This window comes from Pristiophorus japonicus, chromosome 7 (genome assembly GCF_044704955.1).
Source record: "Pristiophorus japonicus isolate sPriJap1 chromosome 7, sPriJap1.hap1, whole genome shotgun sequence".
Taxonomy (NCBI): domain Eukaryota; kingdom Metazoa; phylum Chordata; class Chondrichthyes; family Pristiophoridae; genus Pristiophorus; species Pristiophorus japonicus.
In genome coordinates, this window is record NC_091983.1 from 106,074,093 (window position 1) to 106,094,211 (window position 20,119).

Here is a 20,119-nt window from a genome sequence, read left to right on the forward strand (position 1 = left end):
CGAGATTGGACAGGTTAGAGGCAGGAAGAATGTTCCCGTTGCTGGGGAGTTCCAGAACCAGGGGTCATAGTCTAAGAATAAGGGGTAAGCCATTTCGGACCGAGATGAGGAGAAACTTCTTCACTCAGAGAGTGGTTAACCTGTGGAATTCTCTACCGCAGAAAGTTGTTGAGGCCAGTTCCTTCGATATATTCAAAAGGGAGTTAGATATGGCCCTTACGGCCAAAGGGATCAAGGGGTATGGAGAGAAAGCAGGGGTACTGAGGTTGAATGATCAGCCATGATCTTATTGAATGGTGGTGCAGGCTTGAGGGGAATAGCCTGCTCCTGCACCTAATTTCTATGTCTTAAGAAGCGTCTTAAAGGAGGAAAGAGGGGTAGAGAGGCGGAGAGTTTTAAGGAGGGAATTCCAGAGCTTAGGGTCTAGGCAGCTGAAGGCATGGCCATTCATGGTTGAGTGATTAAAATCAGGGATGCTCAAGAGAGCAGAATTAGAGGAGCGCAGATATCCCGGGGGGTTGAGGGGCTGGAGAAGATTACAGAGATAGGGAGCGGGCGAGGCCATGGAGGGATTTGAATACAAGGATGAATAACCGGGAGCCAATGTAGGTCAGCAAGCATAGGGGTGATGTGTGAATGGGACTTGGTGTGAGTTAGGACATGGGCAGCCAAGTTTTCGATGACCTCAAGTTTACATAGGGTAGAACATGGGAGGCCAGCTAGGACTGTTATGGTAACAAAAGCATGGATGTGGGTTTCAACAGCAGATGAGCTGAGGCGGGGCAGAGACGGGTAATGTTACGGAGTTGGAAATATGCGGTCTTAGTTATGGCGCGGATCTGTGGTCGGAAGTTCATTTCAGGGTCAAATATGACACCAAGGTTGCGAACAGTCTTGTTCAGCCTCAGACAGATGGCTTCGGTCTTCCCAATATTTAATTGGAGAACATTTCTGCTCATCCAGTACTCAGAGAGTGGTTAGAATGCAGAACTCGTTACCATAGGAAGTGGTTGAGGCAAATAGCTTGGATGCTTTCAAAAGGAAACTGGACAAGTACATGACAGATAAGGGAATAGAAAGATATGCGGAAAGGCTGAAATGAGATAGATGGAATGGGAGGAGACTCATGTGGAATATAAACATCAGCACAGACTAGTTGGGCCGAATGGCCTGTTTCTGTGCTGTATATTCTATGAAAATATATGTAATAACAAGCAACACAGACCATAATGCGATTTTTTTTGACAAAAATGCATTCATTTAATTAACACAGGAATACGAAGACACAAGAGGCTTGCCAGTCTGACTTTGAACCCTGAAGAAACTTCAGTTTGTCAATAGTGTGAAGGAGTAACATTTTTATACTAGTTTTTGAATTCTACTTTTATAAGGAAACTCCTTCTTAATAGATTCCTTATGGTGATTTATGAAACATGCTATATTTTAACAATAACAAGCCCTCCATATTTTCTGATGAAATGTTCACTGTGTATATGCAATAGAAATGAGTGGAATGGAGTTCATGATGTACAGTCTTTGGAAGGAGTGGCCTTTTCTCATTCTTGCCTTTTTTGTATTCGTATGTATCACCAATAAATCCACAAGCCAGTCTTTGATCCTTTCATTTACCCTTTGTTTTAAAGTATTCACCTTAAATAAAGAAACATATTGGTGTTAGATGATTATTTTTTCACAAATGCAACATAATCATGCTGTACTCTTGTAAGAGGCACATATTTATTTATGTTTATGGAGGCTACACTGCTACTTGTTTTTGAAGTCTAAAATATTTATGGACTGGAAAAATTATATATTTTCTATGATTCATTGACTGGAGAAAGCTGAAATCTTTTCCAAAAATATGCTACTTAGATTTGATGCTTCTTTTGAAATTTATCTAGTAAGATAAAAAGTAAATTGAAAATAATTCATGCTTTTACAGAGTGTTGTTTACTGAAATAGCAATAGTTGTCCTTGTAAAGGCTGGCACTGATCCCGGGACTACATCACCTCCAATCCTTCCCCAGTATGAGCTGTACCCATCTATTCTAGCACTTGTTTTTTTAATCATACAACTAACTTTATATCAATGCTACTACATTTTCTCTTGTACCATATTCTTCATTTTTTCTAACTAGTCTGTTGTGAAACATCTTAATAAATGGCTTCTGAAAATCTATGTATGCTAAATCTACTGCATGCCTTTTATGCATCCAATTGCTCATGTATTCAAGAAAATAATAAATTTGTCAAACACAACTTGCCTTTAATAAATCCACAGTGGCTGTCCTTGATACCCTATGCATTTCTAAATGCTCACTAATTTTATCTCAAATGATGAATTCTAAGAGTTTGCCTACTACTGATATTAGACTAACTGGTTTATACAGTTACCCAGTTTATCCATTTCTCCTGTCTAGAATATCAACTACTATCAAATCCATGCAGAATCTGCATATTTAAGGAGGATTGAAAATTGTGGCCAGAGCCTCTGCCATCTTCTCTCTGACTTTTCAATAGTCTAGTATCCGTGCAATCAGGCCTCAGTAACTTGAGTTCTGCTATTTTTTCAGAAGCAATCCTTTTCTAACAGTTAACTCTTATCAATTTTCCATATCTAAATGAAACAATATTTCTTTTCTTATTGGAATAGTATACAGAAGGTCATGGAAAAGACACAAAAATGTTAAGGCATGTGATTTTTTTTTAGTAATTTCTTATTAATTTTCTTCATTTTTGCCCCACTGGTGCTTAGACTGCCACAACCCTGTGTGCCACTGGTTCAAACTTTGTTTTTGCCCCAGCCACATTACTGTCACCAATGGGTTTCCTCCTACCTGAGGTATCTAAAGGAAAAAGAAGAGCTATGAAGGAATGCCAGGCAGATCGTGCTGCATGAGAGGTGCCCTCTGTCCAGCTACTATTATATGCACAGTTGCAGCTGCAGAGAGAGGTGAACATACCTCACTTTGGTTGATGATTAGTGAATTTGTTTTTGAATTTACTGGTAAATCAACATTTCTTAATAGGAATCAACAAGGTTATTTCTATTCCCAAAATAGCTGGGACAGCAGATCCCTGATGCCACAATTAACAGATGTGCACAACTGACTAACTGTAATGTTGGATGCTTCCTTCCATGGCATGCTTTCAATGCATGATATGGCATACCAACTGTGATCAACACCCACCAAGATGCCACCAACCAAAACTGTAGGCTCTGCCACACCTGGCAATGACCATGAAGATCTGGGGGGCCAAAGTTCAGGGCTGCCAGAAAGCTGGCGCACCTACATTTTTTAAAAAGTTTTTTCCGCCGAGAGCATTGAGACGGGCTTTCCATCGATTTTCGGGACTTTGTACTTTTTTTAACGTTGGACCGGAAGTCGGTCATAGTGGGGGCGGAAGCGCAGCAGTAAGTCAGGCTGAGGGACGGAAGTTGGGGCGGGATCGAGACTGCAGCACAGCGGTGGAGCAGTGCTGCAGTCACAGCGTATGTGTGTCACCACGTCTCTCCTCTCCATTAAAGGGGAGAGAATTGGCCATTTTTTAGGTTCAGCCACTGGGCCACCAGGGAGGGTTTCGGCCGGGCCAGCAGCCTGGCACCCAAGAGGGTGTGCAGGCAGGCTGGCCGAACTCGAGGGAACAATAGTCCGGCCGACATGGAAATCGGCTGGCAAAATAAATAAGATGTCGGCCGCGGCATTCGGCCCTCACCTTTAATGGCCGCCGCACCGCCAGGGCAGAGAGAGAGCAGACAGAGAGAGCTGTCGGGGGCACCGTGCGGTGGGGCAACGATTTTTTAACCTAAATTTCGGGTGGAGTATTCTGCAGTTGAGGGAGAGCGGCGGTGCACATTTTGATGACGCGCTTTCGGTGGTCATCATTAGCGCGGCGGAATTGGGGACAGGCCGAAAATCTCCGACCTGAATTTGGGCTGGGGCGGCCATTGGACTGCAATGCGGCAGTCACTCAATTCTGCCGCATGGCTGCCGCAAAATGGCAGAAACGGGTCTTATATGGACCCTGAATTTTGGACCCCTGATTTCACAAGGTCTGGCTCATCAGAGACTATTTTTTCTTGGGAGGTGGGTGTTGCATGCAATGGCCACTTTTATTGTCCATCCTTAGTTGCTCTGGATACAATTGAGTGGCTTGCTAGGACATTTCAGAGGGAAGTTAAGAGTCAACCACATTAGTGTGGGACTGGAGTCATATAGAGGCCAGACTGGGTAAGGATGGTAAGTTTCCTTCCCCAAAGGACAAAAGTGAACCAGTATGGTTTTTATGACATTCCTCTAGCTTCCTGGTCGCTTTTATTCATACCAGCTTTTTATTCCAGATTTAAAAAACAAATTGAATTCAAATTCTGAAATTACAATGGTGAGATTTGAACTTGCGTTCTATAGCTAATTAGTCCAGGCCTTAATTAAAACAGGATTACTATTCCAGGTGCATAACCACTACACCACCTTATCCAACTACAGAGTATGTCATCTGATGCAAGCATGCCTGCAGATATCATGCAGCGTATGGCTGGTACAAACTGTGACAGTAACCGTCAGCTGCATCCTGAAACTTGGCTCTATGGGATTGGTTCCATGAAATGTCAGAGAAGGTTAACCACCTCATACAGCATCATCTTCCATTTTAATAGCCATCAAAAGGTACTGGGTTGCTCCATCACTTGCTTGCAAACTCATGTCTGCACCATATGACTCATCATGGCAACACTTAGCTGAGTGACAACCAGCAAATATCAGCCTTTGGGGAATGGGAACACACTTCCAGTAAATCAAAATTCATTAAGCTGTGACCTTGAAGACAGAATTATTGAATTATCCAGGAATTCATAGTTTCAGACATTTGATGCAAAACGATGAACTAACTAGTCCGTATGCCACATCAAATTGAGACATTAAGTTGTCAATTTTCATTTTCAGCATACATCAGATGGGCACTGTAATGTATGTACATAAGGTCTGCCCACCAACAGGGGGCACTACCGTCAGAGGTCCTAGGGTCATAGGTACACTCGTGTTGGGCCCGGTATATAACCTGAATTTCACCTTTGTATCTTCACTTCTGGAAGCCATTAAAGACTGACCAGGTTGCACCTAGTCACATTGTATCATTTCATACACCACAGGCCCAGCAAATGGAATGTCTGCCTGATGTCACCACTAATATGCCCAAATCACTTTGATGATCAGACCTCATTTGCATTCCTCTGGTGAGTTACCCATATATTTCCAGCCTTGATAGGCAGCTTGTCATTTTGGAAGGGTGTAAAATATGACGAGGCAGCCATAGTATGTAGGCCTGTAGCAATGGGTTAAAGTGGAGGGCTGGGCCAATCTGGGGGTGCGGGGCAGGTGGGGGGAGGGTGATGGTGGCCATTATGAGCAAGGAACAAGGATAGCATTTATAGGAAAACTGAAGCCACAAAACTGGCAAATAACTTATTTTTAATGTTACCAGAATTGTTTCCAGTGATCCTTTTAAGCACCGCTGATGCTGGCCATCTCGCACTCTGTACACTGAGTGATTCCACCACTCAGCGGACATAGCGGTAAACACTTCCAAATTGCTTTGGAGTCCTAACTACTTTGTAGAATCCCAACTTGCATTGCATAGCTGTTTGCTGCAGGATCGCTGGCCAACTAAATTGAGGCCTACTCAAAAACTGCAGCAGGTGGGCTTCGGGTGAGTTATCAATTTTAAGTCAATGTTTGTAATTTTAGTTATTGCAGTGTTCACAGTGAAAAATGGGGATGCAGAGATGCCACAATAAGGGTCTACACTTCTGTCCCAATTAAACCCAATCTTTAATCATGGTGACTTTAATCTACATATTGATTGGGCTAACCTAACTGGTAGCAATGCGGTGGAAGAGGATTTCCTGGAGTGTATTCGGGATGGTTTTCTAGACCAATATGTCGAGGAACCAACTAGGGAGCTGGCCATCCTAGACTGGGTGATGTGTACTGAGAAAGCAATCTTGTTGTGCGAGGCCCCTTGGGGAAGAGTGACCATAACATGGTAGAATTCTTTATTAAGATGGAGAGTGACACAGTTAATTCAGAAATTAAGGTCCTGAACTTAAGGAAAGGTAACTTCGATGGTTTGAGGCGTGAATTGGCTAGAATAGACTGGCAAATGATACTTAAAGGGTTGACGGTGGATAGGCAATAACAAACATTTAAAGATCACATGGATGAACTTCAGCAATTCTACATCCCTGACTAAAATAAAACGGGGAAGATGGCTCAACCGTGGCTAACAAGGGAAATTGAGGATAGTATTAAATCCAAGGAAGAGGCATATAAATTGGCCAGAAAAAGCAGCAAACCTGAGGACTGGGAGAAATTTAAAATTCAGCAGAGGAGGACAAAGGGTTTAATTAAGAGGGGGAAAATAGAGTACGAGAAGAAGCTTGCTGGGAGCATAAAAACTGACTGCAAAAGCTTCTATAGATATGTGAAGAGAAAAAGATTAGTAAAGACAAACGTAGGTCCCTTGCAGTCGGATTCAGGTGAATTTATAATGAGGAACAAAGAAATGGCAGACCAATTGAACAAATACTCTGGTCTTGTCTTCACGAAGGAAGACACAAATAACCTTCTGGAGGTACTAGGGGACTGAGGGTCTAGTGAGAAGGAGAAACTGAAGGATATCCTTATTACGCGGGAAATTGTGTTGTGGAAATTGATGGGATTGAAGGCCGATAAATCCCCGGGGCCTGATAGTCTGCATCCCAGAGTACTTAAGGAAGTGACCCTAGAAATAGTGGATGCATTGGTGATCATTTTCCAACAGTCTATCAACTCTGGATCAGTCCCTATTGACTGGAGGGTAGCTTATGTAACACCACTTTTTAAAAAGGGAGGGAGAGAGAAAGCGGGTAATTATAGACCGGTTAGCCTGACATCAGTAGTGGGGAAAATGTTGGAATCAATTATTAAGGATGAAATAGCAGCGCATTTGGAAAGCAGTAACAGGATGGGTCCAAGTCAGCATAGATTTATGAAGGGAAAATCATGCTTGACAAATCTTCTGAAATTTTTTGAGGATGTAACTAGTAGAGTGGACAAGGGAGAACCAGTGGATGTGGTGTATTTTAACTTTCAAAAGGCTTTTGACAAGGTCCCACACAAGAGATTGGTGTGCAAAATCAAAGCACATGGTATTGGGGGTAATATATGGACGTGGATAGAGAACTGGTTGGCAGACAGGAAGCAGAGAGTTGGGATAAACGGGTCATTTTCAGAATGGCAGGCAGTGACTAGTGGAGTGCCGCAGGGCTCAGTGCTGGGACCCCAGCTCTTTACAATATACATCAATGATTTAGATGAAGGGATTGAGTGTAATATCTCCAAGTTTGCAGATGACACTAAACTGTGTGGTGGTGTGAGCTGTGAGGGGGAAGCTAAGAGGCTGCATGGTTACTTGGACAGGTTAGGTGAGTGGGAAAATGCATGGCAGATGCAGTATAATGTGGGTAAGTGTAAGGTTATCCACTTTGGGGGCAAAAACGCGAAGACAGAATATTATCTGAATGGCAGCAGATTAGGAACAGGGGAGGTGTAACGAGACCTGGGTGTCATGGTACATCATTGAAAGCTGGCATACAGGTACAGCAGGCGGTGAAGAAGGCGAATGGTATGTTGGCCTTCATAGCGAGGGGATTTGAGTATCGGAGCAGGGAGGTCTTACTGCAGTTGTACAGGGCCTTGGTGAGGCCTCATCTGGAATATTGTGCTCAGTTTTGATCTCCTAATCTGAGGAAGGACGTTCTTGCTATTGAGGGAGTGCAGCGAAGGTTCACCAGACTGATTCATGGGGTGGCTGGACTGACATATGAGGAGAGACTGGATCAACTGGGCCTTTATTCACTGGAGTTAGAAGGATGAGAGAGGATCTCATAGAAACATATAAGATTCTGACGGGACGGGACAGGTTAGATGCGGGTAGAATGTTTCCGATGCTGGGGAAGTCCAGAACCAGGGGACACAGTCTTAGGATAAGGGGTAGGCCATTTAGGACTAGATGAGGAGAAACATCTTCACTCAGAGAGAGTTGTTAACCTGTGGAATTCCCTGCCGCAGAGAGTTGTTGATGCCAATTCATTGGATATATTCAAGAGGGAGTTAGATATGGCCCTTACGGCTAAGACGATCAAGGGGTATGGAGAGAAAGCAGGAAAAGGGTAGTGAGCGAATGATCAGCCATGATCTTATTGAATAGTGGTGCAGGCTCGAAGGGCCGAATGGCCTACTCCTGCACCTATTTTCTATGTTTCTATGTTTCTTTCAGTTATTTTACATACAAGTTTCCCAATACTCACCAAGTTTCTCCACAGCTTCAACGCACACACTTGGATACATCCCCTCTGTGTAAGTAGCACAGATAATATATGATTCTGTCTTTACCAACAGCAGGCCCTCCTTATTCTGTTCAAAGAAACCAGCATCCAGTTATTAAACAGCTTAATTCATAATTCAATATCAGTTTTAACGAAGCTCCACAAAAAGAAATTGCTGATTCCAGACATGCCCTGAATAAATGGCTTAAAAATGCAGTACACAAAACCTGACCAAATATAAGTCAATTCCTCTACTCTTTTCATTTTAAACTTGATAGACAGTAGCAGCTCATTCACATCTGTTTGCAGTTATTCTCTTCAAATATTTCTCACTTAGATCAATATCAGTCTTTGACACAAGCAGTAGAAAGATGCACAAAGGGCAGTACAGTAGGTACAGTTTAAAATGCATAAAGATTGAACAGGAAGTGAATATGTGCCTACTATTTTAATATAAATAATAATAAATCTCAGCTTACATATTTACCGTACACTGAATTCATATCTGCTCTCACACATAGGTAGTTTACATTCTTAAAGGAAAAGCCACCTTCTCGGATGTTGCCTGGCTGCTTGAATGCATTCACGAAGGCCTGAGTTTCCACTGGTTCCAACTAACAAAAACAAAGTGTTTCATATTATTGGAAACTATTTTTCATTTTACAGAAACCTATTGTTAACTGTTAGAAATCAGGGTTACCCGAAACTAATGCCGTGTTTAGAATTGTATGTTTCTACTCGAGTCACATAAAGGGTTCATGCATAAGCTATGTTTTACCCGAGAATACTTAAGTTTTGCTTCCCTTGGGAGATTGTCTCGAGACAGTGGTTAGATTAGAGAATGCATAACATTTTGACTTAGGCTTTAATTTGGCCAATGAAGATCAATCTAATGTTTCTTCCATTATTACTAATAACCAAGTATAATACTAAGGTAGAATTTGGAGTTTGTTTAACATTAAAAGTTAATTAGTATAAAATACATAGAATGTGTTTGATACGGGTAAGAGTCTCCATGGCAACTGGCTGGAGTAAGACAGTTCTAACAAAGGGCTTCTCTTTTAATGGCCCCAAATTTTGCCTGAGAATGCCGGAGGACAAGACAAGATAAGACTCAGATGGATGAATTGGCTTTCAAAACTCTAAACAAGATGGATGTATAATGGTTGTAAAGACCCTTCCTTCAGGGTGAGTCTTCATCAGCAAGTATAGAAAAAGATCTCGAGGCCCCATTGGGTATAGAGTTTTTAGGAGAACCTCGATAAGCCAAGAGGTGCTGTCAATATCCGATTCCAGGCCCACCCCTAAAAACACAATAAAAGTAACACCCTGAAGGCCTATCCTTGCAAAACGGTGGAGGGAAAGACTGGGAGTTGTGCTGGTCGATTGCTCTTTGAGAGCAATCCCATGCTTTACCGAAGGAGACTCTAGATGAGAGAAAAAGAGAGGCCGTAAACCAGAGAACTGCTCACCTGCGTTATCCGTTTGTCCAATCAGGATTGGATACCAGCTACTTGTCACAGTCGTATATTTTTGCTGTATAACTAATGTGTTATATTCCGTCTTAAATTCTGATTAAACACAATGGGCGAGAAATTTGGTTGTGTAATGCCTCATTTTGCAGCCTGGAGGGGTGTTAACGCGTCTCGAATGGCTTAACGCCCGGCTGGGCAGATTGTAGTGTCCCGACGGGAAATTTGGTTCATGTTTACTGGCAGCTCAAAACGCTACTGCCTCGCCGTCTAACATCAGTCAGATCATGGCGTCAGTACGCATGCAGTGACCTGCTAGTGTCTCGCTCGCAAAATTAGGAGCGGCTGCCTCATTTAGCATCCGCTGCTGTAGCGGAGAAACCAGGCGGTCCCACCATCTTTAAGAACGTAAGAAATAGGAGCAGGAGTAGGCTATTTGGCCCATCGAGCCTGCTCCGCCATTGAATAAGATCATGGCTATTCATATCATGGACTCAGTTCCGCTTCCCTGCCTGGTCCCCATTACCCTTTACTCCCTTATCACTCAAAAATCTGTCTATCTCCACCTTAAATATATTCAATGACCCAGCCTCCACAGCACTCTGGGGCAGAGAATTCCATAGATTTACAACCCATACACCAATAGCAGGCATTAAACAACTGCAAGGAGATATTTACAATTATATTTACAGGATGAGGACATCTGTCCATGGTGGCCAAAGTCTTTATTGCGACTTGCTCTCTGATTTTCCACCCCTTTCCTTAACCCTCCTCCCACATCTACTGCTCCTCCTTAATGTGGCCGCAGTGCCCGCAACAAGGCTGCTTGAAGGCTGCTGTGTCTGTAAGACAGACGCTACAGATGGCCGAGCAGGATGCCCTGGACCAGCTCTGGGCCTGGAAGGTGCGCCTGCGGAATCGACTGTTTCAGCATCGGCGGTAGCAGTCTCAGATGACTGGTGTGTAGACCGCAGCAGGTGGAAAGGCGGAGTGGCAATGGTGGGAGCTGGAATACTGTTATCTTGAGCAAGGACAGCATCTCCATTTCCAGCGGCCCACTGCCACGCCCCATGGGCAGAGCCTCAGCATTCCGAGCAATCTGTGGGAGCACAGATTTCTGGCCTGCATCGGCACAGTCACTTCCCCGTTGGGACTGTGGGGAACACAGAGAGGATGGCAGCAGTCAGTGTTTGCATGGCATCAATCTGAGACTGACTCAGAGCAGACTGAGTCTGAAACACAGCATTCTGAGTTGATGCCAGCAACCAGTGATTGAATCAGATTACGAAGGACTTGCGTGGTTTCAGCCTGTGATGTGATAGCTGTTGTCACGTCAACGATGGCACGTGCCATTACCTCTGGGATTCCACTGTCGCTCGTTGAGCCCATCTCCCTCTGGAGTTGGGCAAGGATGGGCTCGATGGGCTGCTGAGAGGCACGGACAGTGCTTCAGGCTATCTCCCCCAACCTCAGAGCAAGTGCATCCATGCTCTGCGGGACCCTTTCCAATGCACCCATAAGCTCCAGGTCCACATCTTAGTGGCTCTGAGCAGGACTCCTGGGTCGACTCACCCTCCAGGGAGCTGGCCCCCGAGCTTCCCCTAGAGTGGGCATTGCTGCAGGCCACTGGGGCCAGGAGCCTCATGCTCTTCAACCCCCAGGAATGTCATGTCTTCCACCGAGATGTGTCTCCATTCGGTGTTGCTGATGGAGTGTCCCGTCTGGCATACCACTGTCGTCCCTTTCCTCCTCGTCTCCCCCGTAGTTGGATGTGGAGGGCTCACAGGCAGGCTGCTGCACTTCTGGCTCATCATCTCTAAGTACAAAGCAACAAAACTGTGGTTAGCAGCAGGGGAGGGGACAGAAAGGGAAGAAGGAGGTGGCATTGGACATTTATATGTAAAGGGGATAAGGCATGTGGTATCAAGGGTATTAATCAAGAAATAGTAGGAGCTTGCAACAACGGTAATGCAATAATCGTGGGGTACTTTAATCTTCATATAGACTGGACAAATCAAATTGTCAAAGGTAATCTGGAGGATAAGTTCGTGAAATACAATCGGGACAGTTTCCTAGAACAATATGTCATGTAACCAACCAGAGAACAGGCTATTTTAGATCTTTATTGTGTAATGAGACAAAGTTAATTAGCAATCTCATAGTAAAGGATCCTCTGGGACAGAGTGATCATAATATGAAAGAATTTCATGTTATGTTTGAGAGTGACTTGCCTAAATCCGAAACTGGAGTCTTAAACTTAAATAAAGCAAATTTCATAGTTATGAAGGGCGAATTGGCTAAGGTAGATTGTAAAAATACATTAAAAGGTATGGCAGTCGATAAGCAGTGGCTAGCATTTAAATAAATATTTCATAATGCTCAGCAAAAATACATTCCATTGAGAATCAAAAACTCCACAAGAAAAGTGATCTATCCGTGACTAACGAAAGAAGTTAAGGATATCATTAGATTGAAGGAAGAAGCTTATAATGTTTTGAAGAATAGTAGTAAGTCTGAAGATTGGAAGAGTTTCAGAAACCAGCAAAGGATGACCAAAAAAATTGATAAAAAGAGAAAAAATAGACAATGGAGAAAACAGGGAACTACAGACCAGTTAGGCTGACATCAATTGTTGGGAAAATATTGGAATCCATTGTTAAGGAAGTGGTATCAGGGCACTTAGAAAATCATAACATGATTAGGCAGCGTCAACATGATTTAATGAAAGGAAATCATGTTTGACAAAGTTATTAAGAGTTTTTTGAGGATGTAACTAGGAGGGTAAATAAAGGGCAACCAGTAGATGTAATATTTTTGGATTTCCAAAAGGCATTTGATAAGGTGCCACGTAAAAGATTATTCCACAAGATAAGGGCTCATGGGATTTGAGGTTAGCATGGATAGAGGATTGGTTAGCGGATAGAAAACAGAGAGTAGGGATAAACGGGTCATTTTCAGGGCAGGCTGTAACTAGTGGACTGCTGCAAGGATCAGTGCTGTGGCCTCAGCAATTTACAATCTATATTAATGACCTAGATGAAGGGACCGAGTATGTATCCAATAAGTTGGCTGACGATACAAAGCTAGGTGGGACACTAAACTGTGAGGAGAACACAAAGCGATTGCAAATGGATATAGATAGACTAAGTGAGTGGGCAGTAAGGTGGCAGATGGAGTATAATGTAGGGAAATGGGAGGTTATTTTTTTAAATGGTGAGAAACCTTTAAATATTGGTGTCCAGATGGATTTGGATGTCCTTGTGCAAGGAACACAGAAAGATAGCATGCAGGTACAGCAACAATAACAACTTGTATTAACATAGTGCCTCTAACGTAGTGAAATGTTGCAAGCCGCTTCACAGGAGTATTAAGCGATAAAAATTTGACACCGAGCTGCATAAGTAGAATTAGTAGGTGATAAAGAGGTATGTTTTAAGGAATGTCTTGAAGGAGGAAAGAAAGGTAGAGATGCAGAGAGGTTTAGGCAGGGAATTCCAGAGCTTGGGACCTAGGCAACAAAAGGTACGCCCACCAGTGGTTGAGCCATTACAATCAGGGATGCTCAGGAGGGCAGAATTAGAGGAACGCAGACATCTCAGGAGGTTGTGAGGCTGGAGGAGATTACAGAGATAGGGAAGAGTGAGGCCATGAAGGGATTTGAAAATAAGGAAGAGAATTTTGAAATCGAGGCATTGCCAATGTAGGTCAGCGAACACAAGGGTGATGGATAAGTGGGACTTGGTGCGAGTTAGGACATGGGCAGCAAGCAATAAGGAAGGCAAAATAGCATGTTGTCATTTATTGTAAGGGGGTTGGAGTATAAGTGTAAGGAAGTCTTGTTCCCATTGTACAGGGCCTTGGTGAGACCACACCTGGAGAACTGTGCACAGTTTTGATCTCCTTATCTAAGGAAGGATATACTTGCCTTGGAGGCGGTGCAACGGAGGTTCACCAGATTGATTCCTGGGATGAGAGGGCTTTCTTATGATGAGAGATTATGTAGAATGGGCCTATACTTTCAGGAGTTAAGAAGAATGAGAGGTGATCTCATTGAAACATATAAGATTCTGAAGGGGATTGACAGAGTAGATGCTGAGAGGTTGTTTCTCCTGGCTGGAGTGTCTTGAATTAGGGGGCACAGTATCAAGATAAGGGGTAGGCCATTTAAGACAGAGATGAGGAGGAATTTCTTCACTCAGAGGGTTGCGAATCTTTGGAATTCTCTGCCCAGAAGGCTGTGGATGCTGAGTTTCTGAATATATTCAAGGCTGAGATAAATAGATTTTTGGACTGTAATGGAATCAAGGGATATGGAGATCAGGTGGGAAAGTGGTGTTGAGGTCGATGATCAGCTATGATCTTATTGAATGCTGGAGCAGGCTCGAGGAGCCGTATGGCCTTACTCCTGCTTCTATTTCTTATGTTCTTATGTTCTTACAGGGTCTCACATAAAACGCAAAGGGCATTAACATACCGTCACTGTATACAGTGGGCTCGGCTTTGCCGATCGCTCTGCACCAGCTCATGTGCCCATGATGGCGGACACTCGTTCCCCCCACCTCCGTGAGACCCTGGGTGTCGGGCTCCCCTCCTCCAGTGCGCACCTATTCGCGCCTGTTGTATGCTAGTTTTGACTGCAATAAAAAACACGAAGGTGTGAGTGAGTGTGCAGCTCATCGTGTGCCACATGTGCCTTCCATAGTTGAATAGCTGCTACTCTATGGAAGTGTGCAGATCTCCATTTGAATCTGCATGTCTGTGCAGAGTGGATGTGTGAATGGTGGGGTGAGGTGACAACCACCCAAGATGAAGGATGAGGCTGAAGTGTTGTGAATGCATATCAAGAGTGAAACGATAGTGCGAGGAGGGGTCAGGCTGAGTAGGGAACAAGAAGATCAGCAACGCTTGGATGGGTAGGGAATGGCTGCTGAAGTGAGCCTGAAATTTTATGTTGGCTTCGCCAATGAAGACCATGGCCTGGTACACAAAGTGAAGGAGTAGGTACTGCAAAGACTTTACATTGTGTGAGACAGTGAAGTTCACATTATGGCATTGCAACGTTAATAGAAAGAGTACTCATCCTGATGATCCTAGTGAAGTCGTTGAATTTCTTGCGACGTTGTGTCGCAGTTCTGGCCACCGTGTTCCTGGCGGAGACATGCTGAGCCAACTCCCTCCATAGCCTTCTAAAGAGTCTAGGAGCGGCCCTCCGTCCACTGGAAGGTTGCAGCACATTCCACCACCTCTCCACTGCCTCGATGGCTGTGGGCAAGAAACGGTGGGCACACTGGCGACTTGCTTCTTCCTCCATTTTCCTGCTCTGAGTAGACAGAAGTTGAAACTGCACATGTGCACACTTATTTTACCACGCCTTTAAGAATCGGCTGTCCACGGTGTTATAAAGGCTCAACAGTTCGAGGAGAGCGGCGGCAGTCGGGAAGCGGGAGTTCGTGAGGCGAGCGGCCTATAAAGGCCTAACAGTTCGAGGAGAGCGGCGGCAGTCGGGAGGCGGGAGTTCGTGAGGCAAGCAGCCTATAAAGGCCCAACAGTTCGAGGAGAGCAGCGGCCGTCAGGAGGCGGGGGTTTGTGAGGCGAGCAGCCTATAAAGCCCAGCCGGTGCAGCTGCAGCGGGGAGAGAAGGCAAAAAAGAAGTAGAAAGAAATCAAAAGGTGACGTCACAGCCAAGGGGGTAAGTGATTGGCTTGTGATTGGTGAGTAGCTTTTGTTTTTTCTTTTCTTTATCAGTAAGTAACATTTAGCATTGTTGTTGCCAAATTAAATTATTCTAAGGGTAAGTCATGGCAGGACAGCTCGGACACGTGTTGTGCTCCTCCTGTACTATGTGGGAAGTCAGGGATGCTTCCGGTGTCCCTGACGACTACGTGTGCGGGAAGTGTATCCGCCTGCAGCATCTGATAGACCGCATTGCAGCACTGGAGCTGCGGGTGGATTTACTCTGGAGCATCCATGATGCTGAGGATGTCGTGAATAGCACGTTTAGTGAGTTGGTCACACCGCAGGTAAAGGGTACACAGCCAGATAGGGGATGGGTGACCAACAGGAAGAACAATGGATGGAAAGCAGTGCAGGGGTCCCCTGCGGTCATCCCCCTGCAAAACAGATACACTGCTTTGGGTACTGTTGAGGGGGATGACTCATTAGGGGAGAGCAGCAGCAGCCAAGGCACCGTGGGTGGCTCTGCTGCACAGGAGGGCAGGAAAAAGAGTGGGAGAGCTATAGTTGTAGGGGATTCTATTGTAAGGGGAATGGACAGACGTTTCTGCGGCCGCAACCGAGACTCCAGGATGGTATGTCGCCTCCCTGGTGCAAGGGTCAAGGATGTCTCGGAGCGGGTGCAGGGCATTTTGAAGGGGGAGGGTGAACAGCCAGTTGTCGTGGTGCATATAGGTACCAAGGATATAGGTAAAAAATGGGATGAGGTCCTACAAGCTGAATTTAGGGAGTTAGGAGTTAAATTAAAAAGTAGGACCTCCAAAGTAGTAATCTCAGGATTGCTACCAGTGCCACGTGCTAGTCAGAGTAGGAATCGCAGGATAGCTCAGATGAATACATGGCTTGAGGAGTGGTGCAGAAGGGAGGGATTCAAATTCCTGGGACATTGGAACCGGTTCTGGGGGAGGTGGGACCAGTACAAACCGGACGGTCTGCACCTGGGCAGGACCGGAACCAATGTCCTAGGGGGAGTGTTTGATAGTGTTGTTGGGGAGGGGTTAAACTAATAGGGGGATGGGAACCAATGCAGGGAGACAGAGGGAAGTAGAATGGGGGCAGAAGCAAAAGATAGAAAGAAGAAAAGTAAAAGTGGAGGGCAGAGAATCCCAAGGCAAAAAGCAAAAAGAGCCACATTACAGCAACATTCTAAAGGGGCAAGCCATTTAGGACTGAGATGAGTAGAAACTTCTTCACTCAGAGAGTTGTTAACCTGTGGCCTTCCCTACCGCAGAGAGTTGTTGATGCCAGTTCATTGGATATATTCAAGAGGGAGTTAGATATGGCCCTTACGGCTAAAGGGATCAAGGGGTATGGAGAGAAAGCAGGAAAGGAAAACTGAGGTGAATGATCAGCCATGATCTTATTGAATGGTGGTGCAGGCTCGAAGGGCCGAATGGCCTGCTCCTATTTTCTATGTTTAACAACTGGCGACGAGTTACAGATCATGAACTTTCATGCAGAAATGGCTGCCGTTGGTATTCTTCAGAGATTTGTTGAGGGTGATGATTGGGAAGCCTTCGTTGAGCGTCTCGACCAGTACTTCGTGGCCAACGAGCTGGACACGGCTGAGACGGCGATCAAGCTCATTGTATGTGGGTCTTCGATATATGGCCTCCTCAAATATCTGCCGGCACCGGACAAGACCTACAAAGAGCTGTGTGCGCTGGCTCGGGAACACCTCCAGCCGAAGGAAAGCATCTTAATGGCCAGGTATCGCTTTTACACGCACCATCGCTCCGAGGGCCAGAACGTGGCGAGCTTTGTCGCCGACCTAAGACGCCTCGTGGGATAGTGCAAATTTGCAGGATCCTTGGGGGGGAAATGTTCCGGGACTTTTGCATGCTTGGAATCGGCCACAAGATATTTCTTCGCAAACAGCTGTCTGCCGAAGCCTTAGATCTGAGCAAGGCCATCACGATAGCCCAGGCCTTCATATCCACGAGCGACAACACGAAACAGATATCTTTACAGCATTGTAGCTCACCGGCAAGTACTGTGCATAAAATAATGCTTTCAGCAGGCAGAACTGTACATGGTAGGGCCCACACGACCGCAGAGGCCAGGCCTAGGGTGACTCAGAGGCCGCTGTGGAGTGCTAATGCGAATCCATGCTGGTGCTGCGAGGGCAGTCACAGAGCCCATCAATGTCGATTCAAGCACTATGTGTGCAAGGGCTGTGGAACAATGGGGCACCTCCAGCGAATGTGCAAGCGACTTCTGACTCGCCATGTGGCCGAGTCAGCAGAGAACGACCGATCCAGCGCGGATCACGCTGAACGAGCAGGAGAGGCAACTCAACCTGAGGATTAAGAGGAAGTGTATGGGGTACACACCATCACCATCAAAAGCCCTCCGATAATGTTAAAAGTTAAACTTAACTGCATTCCAGTCTCCATGGAATTGGACACGGGGGCGATTCAATCAATCAAAAACCAGAAGGCTTTTGAGAAACTGTGAGGCAACAAGGTACAGAGGCCAAAACTGAGCCCGATTCACACAACGCTGCGCACTTAAGCAAAGAACTCATACCTGTTATCGACAGTGCGGTAGTGAAAGTGTCATACGACGGAATAGTGCATGATTTACCACTATGGATTGTACTCGGCAATGGCCCAACGCTGTTCGGCAGAAGCTGGCTAGGAAAGATCCAATGGAACTGGGACAACATCAAAGCACTGTCTTCGGTGGATGACGCCCCATGCGCCCAGGTGCTAAACAAATTCCCGCCGTTATTCAAGCTGGGCATCGGCAACTTCACAGGCGCCAAAATGCAGATCCATCTTGTTCCTGGGGCACTGCCCGTTCATCACAATGCCCGAGCAGACCCATCTATGATGCGAGAGAAAGTCGAGATCGAGCTGGACAGACTTCAACAAGAGGGAATCAGATCGAGTCGAGTTCAACGAGTGGGCCAGTCCAATCGTGCTGGTGCTAAAGAGCGATGGGATGGTCAGAATCTGCGGGGGCTACAAGGTAACGATCAACCGAGTCTCGTTACAGGACCAGTACCCACTACCCAAAGCGGAGGACTTATTCACAACGCTAGCAGGGGGAAAGTCATTCACCAAGCTAGACTTAACCTCTGCTTACATGACACAGGAGCTGGCTGAACTGTCAAAGAAATTGACGTGCATCAATACACACAAAGGACTGTTCGTGTACCACAGATGCCCCTTTGGGATTCGCTCGGCTGCGGCCATCTTCCAGAGGAACATGGAGAGTCTGCTGAAATCGGTTCCAAAAACCATGGTGTTCCAAGACGACATCTTGATCACTGGTCGCAACACCACCGAACGCTTGCACAACCTGGAAGAGGTTCTAAAGTGACTGGACAGAGTGGGACTCAGGCTGAAACACTCCGTGTGTTTTCCTGGTGCCAGAGGTCGAATTTCTGGGGAGAAAGATTGCAGCAGACGGCATCAGACCCACGGACTCCAAGACGGAGGCCATCAAGTATGCACCCAAACCACAGAATGTGACAGAGCTGGTTCGTTCCTGGGACTCCTCAACTATTTTGGTAACTTTCTACCGGGGTTGAGCACTTTGCTGGAACCCTTGCATTTATTGCTTCGCAAGGGTGACAACTGGGTTTGGGGTAAATCTCAAGAGACAACCTTTAATAAAGCCAGAAACCGGCTATGCTCTAACAAGTTACTTGTATTGTATGGCCCATGTAAACATTTAGTACTAGCTTGTGATGCGTCGTTGTATGGGGTCGGTTGTGTGTTACAGCAAGCAAATGTGTCAGGCAAACTGCAACCGGTTGCATTTGCATCCAGAAGTTTATCCAGGGCTGAAAGAGCCTACAGTATGGTTGAGAAAGAAGCGTTGGCATGTGTATACGGGGTTAAGAAAATACACCAATATCTATTTGGTCTCCGGTTCGAGCTCGAAACCGACCACAAACTACTTACCTTTGCTTTCTGAGAGCAGTGAAGTATCAACTGCTTCGTCCCGCATCCAAAGATGGGCACTAACATTGTCTGCATATGACTATGTAATCCGCCACAGACCAGGCACTGAGAACTGCGCTGACGCCCTCAGTCGGCTGCCATTGCCCACCACCGGGGTGGAAATGGCGCAACCCGCAGACTTGTTTCTGGTAATGGATGCTTTTGAAAGCGACGGTCATCCATCATGGCTCGCCAGATCAGGACCTGGACTAGCCAAGACCCTGTGCTATCACTAGTAAAAAGCTGCATCCTCAATGGGAGCTGGTCGGCCGTTCCCGGGGAAATGCATGATAAAATTAAGCCATTTCACCGACGTAAGGATGAATTGTCCATCCAATCGGATTGTCTCCTATGGGGGAATCGCGTGGTTTTGCCAAAAAAACGGCAGTGAAACGTTTATACGCGACCTATACAGTACCCACCCAGGCATAGTCATGATGAAGGCTATCGCCAGGTCGCACGTTTGGTGGCCCGGCACTGACTCCGAACTGGAGTCATGCGTACATCAATGCAACACTTGCTCACAGTTGAGCAATGCACCCAGGGAGGCCCCACTAAGCCTGTGGTCATGGCGCTCCAAACCGTGGTCCACGGTC

The 20,119-nt window shown here is 45.6% G+C and overlaps 1 protein-coding gene across 5 annotated transcripts in view; it reads right to left on the bottom strand.

Annotated features, from left to right (window-relative positions):
* Positions 1–1,235: 1,235 nt before the first annotated feature.
* Positions 1,236–20,119, bottom strand: part of pfn4 (profilin family member 4) — a 41,240-nt gene continuing 22,356 nt past the window's right edge. For all 5 annotated transcript variants that reach the window (XM_070885228.1, XM_070885229.1, XM_070885230.1 and 2 more), the window contains exons 3-5: positions 8,845–8,979; positions 8,348–8,453; positions 1,236–1,650 (exon numbers count right to left, since the gene is read on the bottom strand). In XM_070885228.1, the coding sequence (XP_070741329.1) occupies positions 1,622–1,650; positions 8,348–8,453; positions 8,845–8,979 (270 nt within the window). In that variant the 3' untranslated portion in view covers positions 1,236–1,621. The remainder of the gene's footprint in view (positions 1,651–8,347; positions 8,454–8,844; positions 8,980–20,119) is intronic.